This window comes from Sebastes fasciatus, chromosome 4 (assembly GCF_043250625.1).
Source record: "Sebastes fasciatus isolate fSebFas1 chromosome 4, fSebFas1.pri, whole genome shotgun sequence".
Classification (NCBI taxonomy): domain Eukaryota; kingdom Metazoa; phylum Chordata; class Actinopteri; order Perciformes; family Sebastidae; genus Sebastes; species Sebastes fasciatus.
In genome coordinates this window covers 23811184-23832608 of record NC_133798.1, presented here as the reverse complement: position 1 = coordinate 23832608, position 21425 = coordinate 23811184, and the positions used below count along the sequence as shown (strand labels likewise).

Sequence of the window (21425 nt, the reverse complement as noted above, 5' to 3'; positions counted from 1 at the left end):
TCCTGCCAGCAGGACCATCTCAGTGAATAGAAAGTACAGGGGGAGGTGCAGAGGATCAAGTGTCTCTCAGACTTCCCAGCCAAGTTAATGCTCCCCCACTGCTAAGCAAAGCCCTCCCAGAATAATGCAAGAAAACATAAGAAGCCTAGAGGAATAGTTACACAACTAACATGTCCTTATATTAAAAGAATTTAATAAAATATCAAACATCCACTTTTGGTTTTGTGAAGACATTTAACCTAGTTGAGATTATGGAGCCTTGGTAACACCTGTCAAAACAGCCTGTGCTCTGTTCCCATGCTCCAAACATGATACATGAGCCCTGCTGACTACTGACACATGGTGACCATGAAGAACTGAAAATAACCTCATTGAAAAGACCGTTGTGACCTCTATGTCACACTTCTACGTTCTTCATACCTGCTAAGCAGGAAGCAGCAGACGGAAAGAAATAATGAAAGCAAAAGTGTCAGCTCAGTATTATGGTTTTGGTGAGTTGTTCCCTCTGTGTCCCTAATTTCATTTAATAACTTCTATGTATAGAGAGTCATTAGAGCTGAAACGGCTTGTTGATTAATCAATCGAGAGAACTATTTTTTAAGATTTTTTGCCAAATACCCCATTGTTTTATATTATCAAATATAAAGATGTGCTTCTTTTCTTTGTGAAATGTGATAAACTAAATATTTTGGGGGTTTTGCAAGCAATCTGAAGATGCAACTTTGGGATTTATTGAATGTTGATTGGCATTTCTCACCATTTTAGAAACCAAATGTTTAATTGAGAGAGTGATTGGCAGTTTAATCGATAGAGAAAATAATCATTAGCTGCTGTCCTAGTTGTCATCAACATGTATTGAACATGGAAAACTAGAAATCAGCTTTTCCAAACCGCTATCACTCATACGCTTGTGTTACGATCAGGAAGAAATAAACACCTCAAGAGCGGAGAAGGTGAACTGGATTTCGGTAATTTAATAATAGACTTTGTAATTTGTCACTAACAGCCACTGTTACCGGCATCATTTCTGATTCGTCTAACCTAAATCTGCTAAAGCAGGCCTCTACTATCACAGAGCAGGGGGAGGGTAGCGCAGCAACGAGCTGAGTAGGTTATGTAACTTCTGAATGCATCACAAACTGGACGCTGAGGGGTGGGCGGAATAAAAGTCATGTGGGCCTGCCTGCCACATCATTTGCACTTGCATCGAGGATAAGCCTGTAAGATTATTTTTTTCCCCACTGGTAGCTTTAGACAAAGCCAGTCAGTTGCAGAAATATACAACCGATCAAGTATAAAATGGTAGAATTGCACAAGAAATCATACTTCAATCCATAGCTATGCATGTCTATTTAAAACAAAATACTAAACGAGAGCAAACTCAGAATTTAGAAACAAGTCAACAGCTACTTGCAGTCGAGACGTAACTTTGACATAGATTAAGTGCCATTTAAAATGTGTTGATACTGGTACCAATGCAATGCCTTGATTTCAGAACTGACATCAAAAAACAACATACTTAAATTTGAGTATTATATTCACATTAATGTACTTCTCCAAAGCCTCTGTATTGAATGTTTTAACTCAACCAGCTGTAAAAGTATTTGCCTAAATGCAGTGTAAAATTCAATTACAAACCACACTACAAATATCTGATGAAAGCATAAGTGAACAAGACTAACAATCTGACCAAGCATCCAGTGCCAACTTTGAGTATTTAGCAGTTTTAAATACCCTGTACTAGCACACGGTACTCACAACTAATGTGAGAACTTAACTGTGAGGTTGGATGAGGACATCTTTACTATGTGCTCAACGCTAGTTAAATAGGGGCAAGCAGCCGAAGACGGTCTAAAACCACGTGTGCCTTGACAAGATGACCGCAACAACCTTCGTCGTATGTGGCCTCTCTGGTTAACTTTCAACAGAGGGAGGCGAGCCTTAAACCCGTTCGGTTTTAATCCTATACCAAGAAACGGCATTCAGCAGGTAAACAAAATGATTAAAACCAAGCTGCAGGCATGACGTTTGTGAGAAGGTCAGTTAATAAACTGTTAAACCGTACTGACAAAAAAAGAGGAAGCTCAAATGCAAAGGTTTCAAAGTTTACAACTAAAAAGTTAGCGACTAACCGCGGCATTACACCTTCCCTTTGTAAAAATCCACAGCCAAGAAGAAACAGCATGTTGCCCAATTTTATAAGCACTGTGAAATTTGAAGGGCATGTAATTATAGCAAACAGCTGTCAGCTAAGACAATACAACTTGTGACTGCGATAAAAAGAAAAAAAGCAGTATCACCATCATCATACTTTTGGCACAATGATTTATGTGATGATTTCTGAATTAAACACCTAACCTGTTTTATCTACCTGTGACATTCCTGGTGGTGTAAACTGGGCTACTATCATTCATCACTGATAGTTTAACACTACAAAGCTCAAATGACACCTTGATTCAATCACACTCCTGCATAGCCAAGTTGCCCTTCACCTGACCCTGCTTTGTAAACACTAACTTGGCGGTGCTAGTTTGAGTTGCATGGAGACATATACTGTATCCACAACACAAGAGCTCAACTATATAGTCTAGATATAGCATAGAGCTCTTTATCCTTAGAACATTTTAGAAGGAAATTATCATCACATTTAATTAATGATGTCTAATTATCTTTTGATATGTTTAGATATATTTTCTTTTCTTCTGTATTTGTTTTTTGTATGTATTTCAATGTTTTTATTAGATTGTTTTCCACTGTTTGGTTAGGTTTTTCAGCACATTGTGTATTTCTTGTTGTTGTTGTTTAACTTTTGTTGTATTTTTTAAATTATGTTAGTTTTCTTCCTTTTTGTTGTTTTTTTTGTTCTCCTGGGGTTGGGAGGAGATCTCTTGTATAAGCCTGTGGCTTCTTGACCTCTCCTGACACATTTCTTGTTTTGTTTTTTTAATTAATTTAATTAGGCCAAGTTGAAACTGGGAAATCTGTTACTTTTGATGACTTTTGAAGACCTAGAAGCAGAATCAATTGGGAGCTGTCTGTGTTTCTGAATATTTTCACATTAACATTGGCTTCAAACACTTTGATTTTAATGTGTTTTGTATGATATTATGCCATGTATTTATTTTGCATTTGTTTTATGTTGTGGCGTCTGAAACTTTAATGTATGTTTAAATGCTCCTGTCTTGGCCAGGTCTCTCTTGCAAAAGAGATTCTTAATCTCAATGAGTACTACCTGGTTAAATAAAGGTTAAATAAAAAAATTAAATAATTGACTGGATTTTGTGCAGTTTTATATATATGTATATGCAAATAAATAAATACAATTTAAAAAAATATATAGTCACAAATCCCTGCTGTGTGAAATTTGGGATGTCTGCATTGCCCACGTGATGAACCTGGATCCCTGCTCCAAAATAACAGACTAAAAAAACCCAACTGATTTTGGGAGCTCTGGGGTTGCTCTCCTGGTACTGATATAAATCAGTCGTCAAACATGAAAGTAACACAGGGTTTTACAGTCATAATGTAAAAGGTGAGATGAGGTAAACATGTGCAGCTCTCAGCTGCTGTGAATAAACACCCAGATGGGAAAAACAGTATGTAGGACAGACAGAGGAGCACCGGGCTGCGGCAGCCATTACTCTCTATAGCAGAGTCTCGTATGCGGGCTGCTGACCTTGGCAAAAGTTTTCCAAGACGGTGTCGCACGTATATCATGATGGCTGACAGAGTAGCCCATAAGTTTACATTTTGACATCCGATTATGAGTGAAAAATGACTATTTTATCACCAACCCCCTCCCCAACCACAGCGACGAGCAATAAAATGTCCGCTAACAACGAACGGTTCATTTTATTTGCTGCCAAACAGTTAGTTAAAGCCTTAATGCACCGCAAATTCATGTATTTTGCATTTTTTTTACGAGGAAGAAGCCAAACTTTAACATTAACTTGTCACATCTTGTTTTGTTTTTGTTATAGTAGCCTTTTTTATACTCTTTCATTCATTTATATGACAACAACGGTCATTAACGGTTTTCATTTATGTGACAACAACGATCATCAACGGTTCATCAACGGCATTGATTTATGTGACATCAACGGTCAACAACGGTCAACAACGGTTCATCAACGGCATTGATTTATGTGACATCAACGGTCAACAACGGTCATTAACGGTCAACAACGGTTCATCAACAGATCAACGGTCAACAATGGTTCATCAACGGTTCCTCTTAACTTTGGATGGGGAGGACAAAGACGATGTCTCCGGATGCTCGGTTCTTCGCTTTCTCGGCCCTCATCTCTCTCTCTCAACGTTTAATTTACAGCCTCTGGATCATGTAAACAACCGGCACTCGACCACCGGCATTAAAACACCGGGTTTAAAGCATCTCTCTAGGTCTAAGAAACCCGTTAAACTAACACCAGTTAGCCACCATAGCTATGTAGCTCCAACCGGCTTCTGCTTCTAACCTAAAGCCTAGCAACGCCAACATTCCATTAGCTTTAGCTAACGTTAGCGCCCGTTAAAAGGCACCACAGAAGAGATGCTGAGGATGACCCCGGTTATCACTCACAGTTTCTTTGTTGTTGCAAAGTCTGGCATTGTGCAGCCGGCGCCAGCACCACCGCGGGGTTTCTGGAGAAGGAGGTAGCAGACTTCGACAGAGAGCTGAGGACTTTCAGATATCCAGCCATAGTCTCTAGTCTCCCCGGTGCCGGTTCACTTTTTTTGGAGGTTGACGCGACTCGACGGAACTCAGAAGGAGAGAGAGGGCAAACCGCTCTGAGGCTCTCTGCAATATAGTGAGCGAGCAGCGGCAGCACCGCCCTCCTTCGTCTTCTTCTCCACCCTCACCACGCTGGTTGCTACGTCACAGAGCAGAACAGACACAGAGGAGGGACCGGGAGTAAGTAGCGGCTTCTCTTCTCTCCGTTAACAGCTCCTCCTCTCCGTCTAGACAACAGTACAGTACAGAGCTCGGTGAACTCTGCTTCTCATGACCCCGAGGAGCGAAGGTCACCATCAGCCATCACTGATCATTACATTAAATGTAGGTTATTGACTTTTAGTCTCAGGTGTGGATCAAGCCTCAAATAACCCTGATGACGTCATCAGGGTTATTTTTGGGGGATTTTGGAAACTCTCCATAGCCATAGAAGACATAGTCTGAAATGGCATACTATGCACTACATACTCAGGTGTACTATTGTTCAACATACTTTTGTGTGAATAAACAGTAGTATGTATCTTTTCGGACGCACTGATCAGTAATTTACATCGTCACTTTCCTGAGAGCCGGTTGGACCAAAATGACGATTTGTGAGAATCAAAGTCTGAATTAGTTTAAAATATGTATTGATTGTTGAATTATAATAGCCCTGCAAACACACAACTGAGTACAACAGACATTCAACAAGTCACATGGGACATGTGTTGTCAGGGAGCCCTGTTAAAGGGACACTTCACTAGTTTGACATACCAAGTTCACAGAGTACCACTCAGCCTGTGAATACAGTTAAACAATGGTTGCGTCCAAAATGTCATACTAACATGCTATTTAGTTCGCCGTATGTCCGAAACCTTAGTATGAAACCAATAGTACACGAATTGCATACTATTTCCTGTGAAATATTACCGTATGCAACGCTGGACAGTACGGCGGCATAAATATCCCACAATGCGGTAGTGAGGACAATGTTAATAACGGACTTTTTGACACATATTGAGTATGTATAGTATATAGTATGTGATTTCGGACGCAGCCTTATACTTACACATAAATTGAAGCGTTATTGAAGTTACAGAGCTGTCCATCAACGTCCGTTATGAACATTGTCCTCACTACCGCATTGCATTGTGAGATACTTATGCCACCGTACTGTCCAGCGTTGCATACGGTAATATGTCACAGGAAATAGTATGCACTATTGGTTTCATACTAAGCTTTCGGACATACTAAAAAATCTCACATACTGTTTTAGCGTACTAAATAGCATGTTAGTATGACATTTTGGACGCAACCATTGTTTATCTGTATTCACAGGCTGAGTGGTACTCTGTGACCTTGATATGTAAAACTAGTGAAGTGTGACTTGTTGAATGTCTGTTGCACTCAGTTGTGTGTTTGCAGGGCTATTATAATTCATCAATCAATTTAGATTGCCAACAAAATGTACATTGTGTATTTGACTGCCTGTTAGTGTTGCCACAATACTGTAATTGAGACAACATTAAGGGCATAACATTTTAGATTTTTATTAAAAGATAAATAGCAGTGTGTGTGTGTGTGTGTGTGTGTGTGTGTGTGTGTCGACTTGCTGTCAGAGAGAAGAGAGAGCAGAAAGTGAAGCTGGTACCATGAATCAATACTGCAGAAATAATAGAGTATTGAAACCATTTCAAATATTCAGTATCGATGTGTGTCGATTCTTCAATATTTTTGACAACACTACTGCCTGTACCTCCTCCATAGACAGCCTACTGAAGGTCAATATGCCCTATTATAATGCAGACTTACAACTTATTATCAGGGTAAATGCAAACTAATAGTAACTGATGGAAAGTAGCCCTTAAGATGTGAGTTAGTAGAAAAAATAATCCTTTAAGGAAAAACACACCATTTAGTGTTTTCTGAATAATTCTTCCAGTTGTTTGATTATTTGCTTTAAGACAACTTTACTGACTTGTGATGCCATTTTGCATACTATTAATGCATCATACTTGTTAGAAAAACATTATGTAATATTAGCTAGAGGAGAACCCACTGAAATGCACAATCATACACGTATGACATAGCAAAGAAAAATAGCATAAGTCAACATATTAAAAATACAGCATTATGAACTTAGAAGACTATGACTGTGTGTAAAATGTGCACAACCACAATACAGCGGGTCTAAATAATGAATATATACTGTTTAAGTTTATTAGAATGCAAAAACATGTATATATAAAAACATCAATGTAAAAGGGTTGACAGTAGATATAGGGAAAGGCAGCCGAAATTGAGACTTACACATAAGATCATGCAAGGTAAGGGGCCAAGGTATTTTAAGAATTAATTTATGCTAATTAGGGACTCTCATAGATATTTAACTAGAGGCCGGGACGCAGGGAAAAGGCATAAGAGTCTGAGGAATGTATCTATCATATGTTACTTTTCTCCTTCTATCCCATGCTTTAGAAAGATATTCAGAAAATACAAAAACATTATCAAAAAGATATTCAATTAAGGCTCTAGTCTCCATACCTATCAAATCTAAACCAGGAACATGAACTTTTTGTAAAGGATATTTGTTGTAAATCATGATATAAAGGACAAAATACAATGAAATGAATTCGTTCTCAACCTCATTTAGTTCACAAAATTGACAGTCTTTTGCTTTCACTTACACTTCTGTATCTTCCTGTTTCAATAAGTAGTGGTAATATACCACATCTTACATGTGCCCAAAGTGACCTCTGACTTTTAGACAAATTATATTCAACATATTTTTCACATTTGTAATCTTTCATAAATAAACAGTAAGTTCTCAATTTTGGCTTTGTCTTAATGAATAAGTATTTGTTTATGATCTGTTTTATTACTTTTTTTAATATGTCAAATAAATCAAAATATGCACTACTAAACTGATCAAATATATTAGGCTTCATTTGCAAAAGCAGATAACATATGCAGTAGCTGTTTACCTTGTTAAAAATCCAGAAAATACTTCAGACAGATAATGTGTATTGTTTATTGAACTGTGATGAAAATGTTAGCAAAGAAACAAATGTATATGTGCTAATGCAGAAGAGGATCTACAAATATACAGCGCATTAAGATCAGAAACTGCAAACCGATAAAGATACTTTTTGTGCAAAACCTCACAGGGTTTGTTTTATTATTGAGAAAAGCTCAGATACGTCTTATGGTGGAGCAGGAGTAAACTCCAGTAAACATTAAAAACAGACAAGTAATTTATAGAGATCCCCTATCATCTGCAGGATGGGTACAGGGTAGTCACATTCCAAAAAGCCTCAGCAGAGGGCCCTCTAATTTTAGCAGAGGAAGGTTACCATACTTGGGAGAAGGATTGGGAAGTGTGCAGCACAGTCACATGACGGGCCTGGTGGTGAGTCAGAAAAAGAGACAGCCAGGTCACCTCTGAAGTATACTCGTTCATTTGAGAATAGGGGGCCTGCACTGACAAAGGTCAGACATGCAAAAGGCCAAATAAAAATGTCTATAAACATGCAGTGTCTTGAGTTGTATGAAAAATATATGACATTCCTCAATTTGTGTTTGAGAAGGTCAGCTGTTTTTGTACCTGACAGTTTTGTCCTGCACATGTAATACGAGACTGTAAAGCAGGTTATTGCGGTCAGACAGGGGCCAGTAGCAATTACATAATCTTCTGACTTTCTACAGCAACCTTTGACTCTTTGCTACATAAACAGTGTCCACATGCTGCCTCCTTCATAGACACTCTCAGATGTCACCCTGTAAACCTCAAGGTCAAACTCTGTATTTACAGAATGGTAGACTACTCCATTGTGCTTTAAAGTGAAGACTTATTTATCGGACACATTAAAACTTTACCCTCGTCAATAAAGAAAGGAACTAAATGTTTTATTTCAAGAGTCAGCTGCTCAGCTGCAGCTCTGATCTGACTTTAATTCACATCTGAGGCTGTAATGCTATTATTACTGTCAACTTGGTGCTGCTTCCTCTTTTGTCTGCTCGTACAACAGCAGAGACACATCTTAATTTGCTTGTAGGAGTTTAGGTTATAATTTGATGCTATATAAAGTACTTCCCCAGTGTTCTTAGACTTGATTGGTAACTGGATATAAAAAAATAAAACATAGTCTTGAGCCTATAATATGATGAATGTGCTCCATCTGCTGGACTCCTTTAGAAGGCACTGAGACTGTGTTAGTGAGCCTACAACGACCTCTGCTGGAGGATGTGTAGATAGTTGATTTCAGAAGATGGAGTTGTTCATCTACTAGCAACATGTAATGATATATATATAAAAGATTTCAACTGCAGCTTAATTTTTAACTTTATCGTCCTCAGAGGGAATGTTGTCTTGAAGCAGGGGGAAACAGAACAAACACAGACTCAAACATTATCAACTCAAAACATAATTAAATACACAAAACATATAATGATGCTTAAACCCCAACACAAGCTAACAATGTGCATACAATGTGTGTATTGTGACAGTATAACATGAAACCTGGAGCTCAGACATCATCATCCAACGCAGTCATCAACTGTTAAAACATCATCACCATCACAGGCTTCCAGTGAGTTTTAGGATAATAATAATAATAATAATATTAATAAATTGGACTTATATAGCACCTTTCAAGAAACCCAAGGATGCTTTACAAAGAGGGCACTCAAATTCATACTATAAATAAAACGGAGGGAAAAGAACTGTAGCTAAGTTATTAAAGAGTGATGGGTAGATAGAGTAGATACACTTTAAGATTATAGTATAGGCCTGAATGCGTTGCCCCTGACTTTTTATTTTACATGGTACAAAGATATTTCCCTGGCACCAAAGTACCAAAAAAGAGTTCTGTAGTTCTGGGTCCAATATGTGGAAAGCAACATCAATTGATGCTTTAAAGATGTTAAAACTCAACTTTTTATCTTTTACTTCTTTAACAAAATGATGTTCACTTCTGCTCAATCTTAGACATTTTTAATTATTAAAATGATAATAATCGCAGTGGTTATGGTAACCATATTTATTATATTATATTATATTATATTTCTTTTCAATTTTATTGTATTTTATTTAAATTTTGTTAATTATTTTACTTCCCTTTTTAATTTATTTTAATTTGTAACTGCTCTTTTTCATTTGTATTATTTATATTAATTAATTAATATTATTATTATTATTATTATTATTTATTTTTTGTGTAACTAATTACTGTTATATTTCTATTTCATTTTATTGTATTTTATTTTAATTTTGTTTATTATTTTACTTCCCTTTTTAATTTATTTTAATTTTTAACTGTTGTTTTTCATTTGTATTATTTATATTCATTTTTATTATTATTATTATTATTTTTTGTGTCTGAAAAGACTAAAGCTTTGGAGAAAATATAAGTTAGAAGATAATTAATATTAAGAACCAATAGGATTCTTCCATAGGATGCCGGTAGGCGGGACTTCCTGGAGGAAGGTTGTGCGTTATGTAGCTGTTTCTGTTACGACATGTGAACTGTTTTCAGGGCATTTCTTCTTGTTGGTTTGCGGTCATTTTTGTAGCTCAAAGCGAAAGAAAGGGACCGTGTTAAACAGAAATACATTGGGGAGGCACTGATCTGACTTTAAACTGGAAAAGGTTTAATTCACTAGTATATAAACAGTCTGGAGGGTTGGCAGGACAATGCAGACCTTCACAGCCATAAGATCATTTGTTTTCCACTATCCTAAAACTATTGCTGTGGTCACAGTAACAGGTAATTATTTTCTGGAAGAAATAACAACTTGCTTTTATAGTCTAGTGCTAACAAGTGTAACAAGCTCATATTGTCAAAAATATTCTTCATTTAAAATTCAAACCAAGTGTTTTTAGACATAATGTGACATGTACCTATTTTGCTTTGCTCTTCTGTAATTACTACATTAGAGCACATGAGTACATATTTACTAGCCCACAGTTTAAATACACAATGTGGGCTTTCATTATAGTTATACAAATGACTGATATGATTATAGCCTTGATTGTTGTCTATATGGTCACATGATGTAAAGTATGATTTTTGATTGTTGGATAGACAGAGATTTGACAACAATCAAGGTACATACATAAGTGTATCAGTGAATAATAATAATAAAATAATAACATCAGTGCGATTGTTTTACGTTTTGTTAATGCATCTTTGGGAATTTTCAAATTTAACAAATCTAAAAATCAATAAATACATGTTTAAAAAAAAATACACGACTGCAGTCCTGACATACAATTAAATAGTCAAGGACAAAAACACAATAAAGCGAACATTTTCCTTGTGGTCCTCTTAAGAAATTGATCTTCAAGACAAACAAAACATGCAAAACAAACAGCCAAAACTGAATTATACTAACAGGCAAAACCTAGTTATTAGAGCACACAAAACAGACGCTCTACTGAGTTTTTGTTGAAATAGTATACAAAGATGTGCTTCAAGAATGAAAGAAATTGGTTCTTTAATCTATGAAATGTCAAAAAATATTGAAAAGATTTCCCAGAGAGATTTCCCAATTGGCGTCTTCAAATAGCTTGTTTTTATAAACCCTTTTTACAGTGTTAAAAAGCAAGCAAATTCATTTGTTTGAAAGGCTGGAACCAACTTCAGTCATTTTTCATCTTTCAGTTTCAGTCATTTTTTTCAAGCTAATATTTGGCATTTTTGCTTGAAAAATGACTGAAATGATAACAAAATAGTTGCCGGTAGTTTGGATGTAAAACCTTTTGACATTTGAGGATATTTTGGTGCTACATTTAAAGGCTGCAGTGCTGTGAACAGGTTTCTCAGTTATCTATGAAAGGCAGAGAGGTATTTAACTGTGTGGACTTTGTTACAGGAGTGGGACTTCTTGGTGTGAAGAAATGGATGGCAGGTGGTGTGTGTCGCAGCAGAGCCTCGTTGGACGGAAAGACCGTCCTGATCACTGGAGGCAACACTGGGATTGGCAAAGAGACCGCTGTTGACCTGGCTGGAAGGGGTTAGTGATGTATCCTGGTTTCGTATTCTAGTCTTTAAATATCTAGTTTCATTTGAAACGTACAAGATTTGCTGCTGTGTTTCAGGCGCGAGAGTCATTCTGGCCTGCAGAGACATGGACAGAGCCAATAAAGCTGCAGAAGAGGTGAGGAGGAGGACCGGAAATGACAATGTTATTGTCAAGAAATTGGACTTGGCGTCTCTAAAGTCGGTGCGAGAACTAGCCAAAGACGTCCTGGCGAGCGAAGAGAGGCTGGATGTTCTCATCAATAATGCAGGTAAATGTACAGATCACCTCTGACCCCTGATTGCTGTGATATATCCAACAGCTTTGAGACTTTTGATTATTATTTTTAGGTATTATGAGCTGTCCAAAATGGCAGACTGAAGATGGCTTTGAAATGCAGTTTGGTGTAAACCACCTGGGCCATTTCCTTTTGACAAACTGTCTGTTGGATCTCCTGAAGAAATCGTCTCCGAGCCGCGTCGTCAACGTCTCCAGTTTAGCTCATGAAAGAGGTGCAGTTAATTTATCTTTTTCTGTTTCACTTCAAGAGATGTCGATTTTTATTCTCTCTAAGGAATGTCGTCTTTTTAGTGTGTCATTTAATATTTAATACCACGTCTGTGAATACTGCTTTCACTCAACAGGTCAAATCTATTTTGATGACATACATCAGGAGAAAGATTACCGCCCTAGGAAAAGCTATTCACAAAGTAAACTAGCTAATGTCCTCTTTACAAAGGAGCTGGCTAACAGGCTGCAAGGTATTTCAACCTTTTATAGCTCACACCTATGCAGCGTTTAATAAACGGAATAAAGTGGATACATGATGTCCTATGTCTTGTTATTTTGCAGGTAGCGGAGTAACGACATACAGCCTTCACCCTGGAATAATCCGGACGGAGCTCGGCCGTCACTTCTGGCCCACAATTCCCCTGTGGAAGAGAGTTGTATTCACACCACTCAGTTTCCTCATCAAGTCTCCTACAGAAGGGGCTCAGACCACCATCTACTGCGCTGTGGAGGAAAGCCTGCAGGATAAGAGTGGACTCTACTACAGGTCAGTCATTGTAATGCTGTAGACCGTAGTTTCATTATTAGAGGTGAGACAGCCACTATCAAAATATCTTAGTATATCAAGATTCTTGGGAGCTCCAGAGCAAAAATTTGTGAACTGTTAACCTCCATTGCTGACAGTGTGATAGCAAACAATTGTCTATTCGTCCAGCAGACTCGGAGTAACATTAGTATTCATTTTGGTTTCACATTCATGGCCACCTGATGAATGATTTTTTTTCTCTCCACTGACTCCTGTTCTGTTAAGTGGAACTATAGTGAGGTTACAGTAGAGGATGTTACACGGACCTTCGATGGGTGAACACTTCCGGGTCATGATAATAAAACGGACTACGTTACTACACCGTTGAGCCGACTCGCTGTCTACTTAATCTGCACTCTCACACACAGTAACGTAACATGGTGTCAGAAGAAACACGGAGAAGCAGAGACGAAGTAAAGAAAAACTAAACCTGAAAACCGAAAAACCGACAGAATGGACGGAGGTGCGGTGTTGCCACCGAGAGTGGACGGAAGAGCCACGGTGCAGCAGTTAGCGCAGCCAGGCAAGTTTGACTTTACCAATGCTAACGAATGGCCGAGATGGATGAAGCGCTATGAACGCTACAGAATAGCAACTGAATTGGACAAAAAATCACAGGAATTCCAAATGAATGCTTTCATGTATGCTGCTGGAGACGACGCAGAAGATATCTTAAACGTGCTGCCGCTCACAGAGGAGCAGAAAAAGTCATACGATGCTGTTACGCGGGCTTTTACGGCGCATTGTGTGAGCAAGCGGAACGTCATCTTTGAAAGAGCACGCTTCAACCGGAGGAGTCAAGAGCCGGGTGAGAGCGTGGAGGCTTTCATAACGGCGGTACATACACTGGCGGAACACTGTGAGTTCAGGGCTCTGAGAGACCAGTTAATCAGGGACCGAATTGTTGTCGGCATAAGAGATGCTAACGCCGGGGCCACACAGCGCGCATCATGCTCGCGTGACGGCAACGTCGCGTGTTGTTTTTTATTTCGGCGTCCATGTTAACAGGTTAGAGTGGACACACTGCCCGCATGAGACGCACGTCAGACGCGCGTCTATTTTATAGAATAGAAGGCTCGCCTATTTTTCACGCTTGCCGCTTACCTCTCGGCTGCGTCTCCCAGCAGCAACAGACAGTGAAGGTGATCTGTTGACAGTATATGAGCAAGATTACTACAGTTTCCATGTCTAGACATCTGTAGAATATGTCACTGACCATCAATATTTTACACTTCCTATCTAGATTTCAAAATAAAAGTCCTCTAGCGTTTTTAGTGCACAGAATCATTCATTCATTAACACAATGCTTTTATTCTGAAATACTCTAAATAAAGCAGTTGTCTGCTTGCAGGTTTCCATCAAGTTAATATAGTACAGGCTTTTAATTATGTAAACACTGTAGTAGTCATAGCAGAAACCCTACATATGCTATACATATAATAGACTGGGTTAATAGGTTATAAGAACATCAGGTGATAGTTGGCAGTATTTTTCCGATGCGCTCTCTCTCTCGCTCTCTCTCTCTCGCTCTCGCTCTCGCTCGCTCTCTCTCTCTCTCTCTCTCTCTCTCTCTCTCTCTCTCTCTCTCTCTCTCTCTCTCTCTCTCTCTCTCTCTCTCAACAAACACCACGTAACTTTATTGTTCTTTCTTTTAGAGGTGTTATTTAATTTTTTTAAAGATATTTAATAATAATTTTCGTTTTCTAAAGGTTAACAAATAACGAAACTGTTTATTTTGCTTTGTTTTATAATAATAAAAAAAAAACACTTTACTTATATTTATCATTCTGAAATACTTCAGGTGTTTTTCTCCATCAAGGCGCAGTTCAGCAACAAGGTGGTGAAAAGCTCCAAGTTGCCTGAGATGTCGGAACATCAGCATTTATAATGTAAATTGCTGTCCCGCCCCAGATGTAAATTAAGTCCTTTTCGATAAAAGCCGCAACCTGGAATGCTGTAGAACTCTAGAAATCTTACTACTAATGTATTTATTTATTTTTTTGTATTAATATATAGCCCACAGAAATCCCTCTTCACTGTCAATGAAGAGGGATTTATATATATATATATAGCCCATAGAAATCCCTCCTCATTGTCAGTGAAGAGGGATTTATATATATATATATCCCTCTTCACTGACAGAAAAGAGGGATTTCTATGGGCTATATATATAAATCCCTCTTCACTGTCAATGAAGAGGGATTTATATATATATATATAGCCCATAGAAATCCCTCCTCATTGTCAGTGAAGAGGGATTTATATATATATATATATATAAATCCCTCTTCACTGACAGAAAAGAGGGATTTATATGGGCTATATATTAATATTTATGTATGAATTTATTTGCTTGTTTTTAATAATATTTACAAATTACCACACAGTTCTTACCCTTTTTTGTCTTAAATAAATATAAATCACATTTATTATGAAGTTAAATGGCCATTAAAAGGCAAACTCTATGTAGAAAGAAAGGGCTGTCAGCAACAGCAAAAACACAGCTGACAGGTAGCTCCGGGACGCTCCCGAGACGTGGGTAACTCGCGTCTAGTGTGAACACCCTAGGTGGGCATGACGCGGCCACGACGTGACGCTGCCGTCACGCGAGCATGATGCGCGCTGTGTGGCCCCGGCGTGAGCTGTCGGAAAGCTTACAGCTAGACGCTGATTTGACATTGGGAAAGGCCATGACGAGAGTGAGGCAGAGTGCAGCGGTGAAAAAGCAACAGCCTGTGCTGCGGGGGACAGAGCAGACGACGGGACATGTTGAGGCTGTACACAAAAAGTACAATAAGGTACCAAGGACGGCGAAAGAAAAAACTGACACACCGTCATCAGGATGCAGCAGGTGTGGACAAATGAAAAAACATTTCTGGAAAGACTGCCCTGCTCATGATGCCGAGTGTAGGAAGTGTCATAAAAAAGGACACTTTGCAAAGAAATGCAGGTCAAGCGGCGGCGTCCATGACATCACAGACGCACAGACAGGGAGCAATGAGGAGGATTTTGCTTTCCTGGGAGAAATGTGCTCTGATGAGGAGGAGGAGTGGATGGAACTGTTGCAGCTGAACAGGGAAAATACTGTTTTTAAACTGGATACTGGAGCCACTGTTACAGCAATCCCAAGCAGCACCTACTCCATCAAAAGTCACGGGACACTGCAGCCGCCAGGAAAAGTGCTGTATGGACCAGGAAATCACAAACTGGACGTTAAAGGACGTTTCAAAGGCAAGTTGAACTTTGAAAGTAAAACAACAGAACAGGACATTTTTGTTGTTGTTGGGCTGTCCAAGCCACTACTGGGTCTTCCTGCATTAAAAGCTCTTGCCCTGATAAAGCGTGTCTGCACAGTGCAGGCACATCAGGAGGATTTTAAAGCGCAGTACCCCGCAGTGTTTTCCGGCTTGGGGAAATTAAAGGAGCCCTACAAGATTGAGCTGGAGCCAGGGGCGGTTCCATATGCTCTGTCATCGCCACGTCGGGTGCCCCTGCCCATGCGTGATAAAGTGAGAGCAGAACTGAATCGCATGGAGGACATGGGAGTGATCTCCAAAGTGACCCAACCTACAACATGGTGCGCTGGTATGGTTGTGGCACCGAAGGCGCAGCCAGGAAAGATACGGCTGTGTGTGGATCTAACACACCTGAACAAGTGGGTGCGGCGAGAGAGACACATACTCCCAGCAGTCGACCATACACTAGCTATGTTGGCTGGGGCGAAAGTCTTCACGAAGCTGGATGCCACCTCCGGCTTCTGGCAAATCCCCTTGTCAGAGGAGAGCTCGCTCCTCACAACATTCATCACCCCATCTGGACGCTACGCATTCAACCGACTGCCGTTCGGGATCTCATCGGCCCCAGAGCATTTCCAGCGTCGCATGTCACAGATGCTGGAGGGTTGCGACGGAGTCGTGTGTCATGCGGACGACATTGTCGTGTACGGAGAGGACATGCAGCAACACAACGAGAGACTGCACCAGGTCCTGATGAGGTTGGAAAAAGAGGGACTCACGCTAAATGAAAAATGCGTGTTCGCCAAAGACAGCATCATGTTCCTGGGTCACCATGTCACAGCAGATGGCGTGACACCCGATCCAGACAAGGTTAGAGCTATTATGGAGATGCCTGAACCTACCGGGGTCGAAGGAGTAAGGAGAGTGATGGGGATGGCCAACTATCTGGGCAAGTTTCTACCCCACCTTGCATCATACACGCGACCAATCAAAGATCTGCTCAGTGAGAAAAATGAGTGGTGCTGGGAGGCGCCACAAAAAGAGTCATTTCAGAGACTGAAAAATGAACTGAGTTCACCACGAGTGCTAGCTCCATACTCACCGATAGCAGAGACATGCGTATCAGCTGATGCCTCATCCTTTGGCTTAGGGGGTGTCCTGAATCAACGACAAACAGATGGGACATGGAGACCAATTGTGTTCATCTCCAGAGGTCTCTCCGAGGCTGAAAAACATTATGCACAGATCGAAAAAGAGGCTTTGGCAGCTACATGGGCATGTGAGCGCCTGTCACCCTATCTGCTGGGACTGCAGTTCCAACTAGAGACGGATCATAAGCCTCTAGTGCCACTGTTGAGTACAAAGGCACTAGATGAGCTCCCGCCCAGAGTGCTGAGGTTTCGACTGAGGCTGATGAAGTTCACCTTCGACATAGTGCATGTGCCCGGTAAACGCTTGATAACAGCGGACACGTTATCAAGAGCCCCGGTGAAACACATGTTCACACAAGATGAAAAAGACAATGAGGCAGAAGTCAAAGTGTTTGTGGACGCTGTCGTCCATAGCCTTCCTGCTACAGAGGCAAGATTAAAGGGAATCCAAGAGAAACAGGCAGCTGACCCTACATGTGCAAAGCTCATCGAGTACTGTCAGACTGAGTGGCCTGAGAAACACGCCCTTCCTCCTGAGCTGGGGCCATACTGGCCTGAAAGAGAAACCCTCACGTTGGCGGGAGAGCTGCTCCTCAGAGGTCAAAGAATCGTGATACCCCACTGCATGAGGCCAGAGATTCTTCGTGACCTTCATAGCGGCCACCAAGGTATAGTCAAGTGCAGAGCGAGAGCCCGCCAGTCCGTCTGGTGGCCGGGACTGTCTGTACACATCAGTCAGCTGGTGGAAAACTGCAGCACATGTTCACAGCACAGAGCAGAGCACAGAGAGCCTCTGCTTACAACTCTGGTGCAAGCTAGACCCTGGCAAAGAGTGGGTACAGACTTATTCTTCTGGGAGAAAAAGACTTATCTCCTAGTAGTGGATTACTTTTCACGCTACATTGAAGTAGCCCACCTCAACGTCGCCACTGCCAACACAGTTATCGCAGCCCTGAAGGAGGCGTTCAGCCGCCACGGTATACCAGAGACAGTTATGTCAGATAACGGACCGCAATACAGCTGTGAACTATTCAAGTGAACTATTCCGCGCAACACCTCTTGAGTGCGGTTACTCACCTGCACAACTCCTCATGGGGAGACAGCTGCGTACCACCATACCACAGCTCCCAGCGAGTCTTCATCCCCGCTGGCCGAATATCAGAGGGTTCAGGAAGTCAGAGAAGCGCGCAAAGGAGAACCAACGACGCAACTACAACCTGCGGCACAGAGCCCGCCCTCTGCCACCACTGCAGGCTGGCCAAAATGTATGGCTGGCAAAAGAGAAAAGACCAGGGACAGTTGTTCAACAGGACACAACACCCAGATCTTATATTATTGACACTGATGAAGGACAGGTCAGGAGAAACCGCACACAGGTTCGCACAGTAAACCATCCACAAGTGCAGTCAACACCACCTGATACACCTGTCACACCCGCAGAGCCAGTTAACACAGAGACACACACTCAAGAGACAAACACACCATACGTGACTAGCTCAGGCCGAGTGTCACGCCCACCTGTGCATATGGACTTGTAAGTGAGTTACTGGGTGGGGGAAAAGAAAAGGGAAAATGGTTGGAAATAAATGTTTTCTATTTTCTGTTTAGGAATGTTAGAAAAATGTTTATTAAGGTTAGAAAAATGTGATAAGACATTCTAGGTGTTTCAGAGGTCAATGTCTGAGTTCAGTGCTAGGATACCTGTAAGAGGATGTTATTACAGTGGAGTTGAAGATGTTAAAAGAGGGTGGTGTTCTTACTTAAAAGGGGAGGTGTTCTGTTAAGTGGAACTATAGTGAGGTTACAGTAGAGGATGTTACACGGACCTTCGATGGGTGAACACTTCCGGGTCAGGATAATAAACGGACTACGTTACTACACCGTTGAGCCGACTCGCTGTCTACTTAATCTGCACTCTTACACACACAGTAACGTAACAACTCCTGACGGAAATATCTGGCTTTTAAGCTGCTAAATGCGCTACAATGTTCATCAGCTCGTCGCTGACTTGTCATTTGGTGCTGGCCAGGTAGCATACAGCGTGCTTATCAGAGCTTTTTTTGCAGAAGACAGCTGCCTGCTGCAGGTGGAAACTAAGTTGATGAAAGCATAGCTGCAGGCAAGAAAGCCAAAAAGATTTATCTAAAATAAATTAATAGGCTTCCTAGAGCTGAGAGGGACTGCAGAGACACCTACAAGTGACCCCTTTCACATTATACATACAGCACAGTAGTCATTTGATATTCATATTGTTGTATAAAAAAAATATGATCGGCACAACTTTAAAACTAGATTTTTAGCACAGGGATCTTTTTCGAGAGTGGGTGTCAAAATTGGGTTATAAAACAGGGCTCAACCATAGACCATAGTTTTTTGCCATCTCCATCTTAGTTATTTGCAACCAGAAGTGACACAAGAGGGTGGAGCTAAGTACAACTGAATGCTGAATAAGACATTTTTAGGCGACCAAAATGTTAAAATTAACTTTCATGAACTGAAAACACACTGTGAAAGGGTTAAAGTTCTACGACGAAAACACAGACAACTCCCAGACCGCCGTGGTAGCAACCTGTCAATTACAAGGTAGCCACGCCCTAAAGCATCCCCTGCTTTATCATCTATTTGACTCTAAATGGGACCATAATTTACTAAATGAACATCATGCTGTATTGAAGAAGACTTGAAACTAGCAATTGAGACCATAAACTCATGTTTACAATGTTTACTGAGGTAATAAATCAAGTGAGAAGTAGGCTCATTTTCTCAGAGTCAGACTTCTTTTTGCAACCAGAGGAGTCACCCCCTGCTGGCTATGTGAAGGAATGCAAGTTTAAGGCACTTCTGCATTGGCTTCACTTTTCAGAGTTGGACTCAACTAAAGGCCCTTATCAGGTCAATGGATATTGTGCTTTAGCAGTGCATATTCCCAAACAAAATATCAATTAATTAAATTACCACAAATCAATGGCCACTCAGTGAATCTGGAGCTTTTGAGGCCAATAAAAACAAAATATTAATTTATTCCTATTGGGTGGAAAATCACTTTGCTTGCAGTCAATGCAGTGGTATATTTTCCTCTTAATAGACAGGAAGATATGTCAATATGTTGCTCATCACAGAATCATCTGATATATCATCAGTATCTTGGATTAAATATTCAGTACCCGTGTATTGTAAGTTACTTTGTGATTCCCATTCTTATCCTGAATCTGAACTTGTTCTCTGGACTAAATGAGCACTGTAGTAACGTATCGAGTCACATGTTTAAGACTAAATTCTTGCACTGATTGCAGCGACTGCGCCCCTAAAACGGCGGCCCCTCAGGGTCTGGATGACGAAGCTGCCAAGAAGCTGTGGGATCTGAGTGCCTCTCTGGTCGGTCTGACATAATCACAGTGACATGGATGCCGATCATCATCACCCTCGTAGCACCAAACGGACTGCCAGGTGGCCTGAGGAAGGACTGGTGCTCTTTCTAATGAGCATCTGTGTAGTGTTGGATTTATTATGTACAAAAGTGCTTACAATGACCTGAAATAACCTGATTGTTGGATTTGTTGTGCATGAAGTGTTTGCGAGGACAGGGAGGATGCACGTTCTGTTCTTTTTGCAAGGTCAAAGAGAAAGGAGTCAGAAGGAGATAACAAAGAAGAAGATATGCAGCAAAAACATCACGTGCCATAATCTCATGAATATTACTATTGTGTAAACCATGAATAGGCTGGATCAGGGATAGCTCGGGGTTCAGACTTCGCGAACTGACCCATGCACTGTATGTTGTCAGGGACACGTTGATTGGATCCAGATATCTGTAAACTCTTTTATTTTACTTATGCAACATTGATTGTTCGGAATAAATTGAATCATTATGCTTTAACTCATCTGTTTGGAAATTCTCTTTGTCACACAAGATTAACCAACACGTAACTGGGCCTTGACCTCTTGGAGGTAGAAGGCCAGTTCCTTCAGTAGCTACTATCAGCTGAGCTCCTACTTAATGTGACAAATGACTAAACAGAGTGATAGACATTTATTCAGAATATACAACAAACTACTTGCAAAAATACTATGGATATCTTAAACAGAAGCAATGCTTCACAGGTAAGTTACATGGAAGCTGTATGATCTTTAGTTTTGATTGCCATTAGCGTGAAATGACATTTTAACTGACAAGTTTCACCAATGTCTGTGTTGACTAAGGGCTAGAATGT

The 21425-nt window shown here is 40.4% G+C and overlaps 2 protein-coding genes across 3 annotated transcripts in view; one reads left to right on the top strand and one right to left on the bottom strand.

The window, feature by feature from the left end:
* Positions 1-4861, bottom strand: part of idh2 (isocitrate dehydrogenase (NADP(+)) 2) — a 16348-nt gene extending 11487 nt beyond the window's left edge. Inside the window, exon 1 of the mRNA XM_074632992.1 lies at positions 4580-4861. Within this exon, the coding sequence (XP_074489093.1) occupies positions 4580-4700 (121 nt within the window). The 5' untranslated portion in view covers positions 4701-4861. The remainder of the gene's footprint in view (positions 1-4579) is intronic.
* Positions 4776-21185, top strand: LOC141766291 (retinol dehydrogenase 13-like). 2 transcript variants are annotated; one of them, XM_074632994.1, is made up of 7 exons: positions 4776-4912; positions 11585-11725; positions 11811-12002; positions 12082-12243; positions 12376-12492; positions 12584-12788; positions 20508-21185. In XM_074632994.1, exons 2-7 carry the CDS (start codon positions 11614-11616, stop codon positions 20602-20604), a joined length of 885 nt encoding a protein of 294 aa, XP_074489095.1. In that variant the 5' UTR covers positions 4776-4912; positions 11585-11613; the 3' UTR covers positions 20605-21185. The 2 variants fall into 2 exon arrangements, with proteins under 2 accessions (XP_074489095.1, XP_074489094.1); XM_074632993.1 differs by lacking the exon at positions 4776-4912 and adding an exon at positions 10187-10476.
* The last annotated feature ends 240 nt before the right edge of the window (positions 21186-21425 follow it).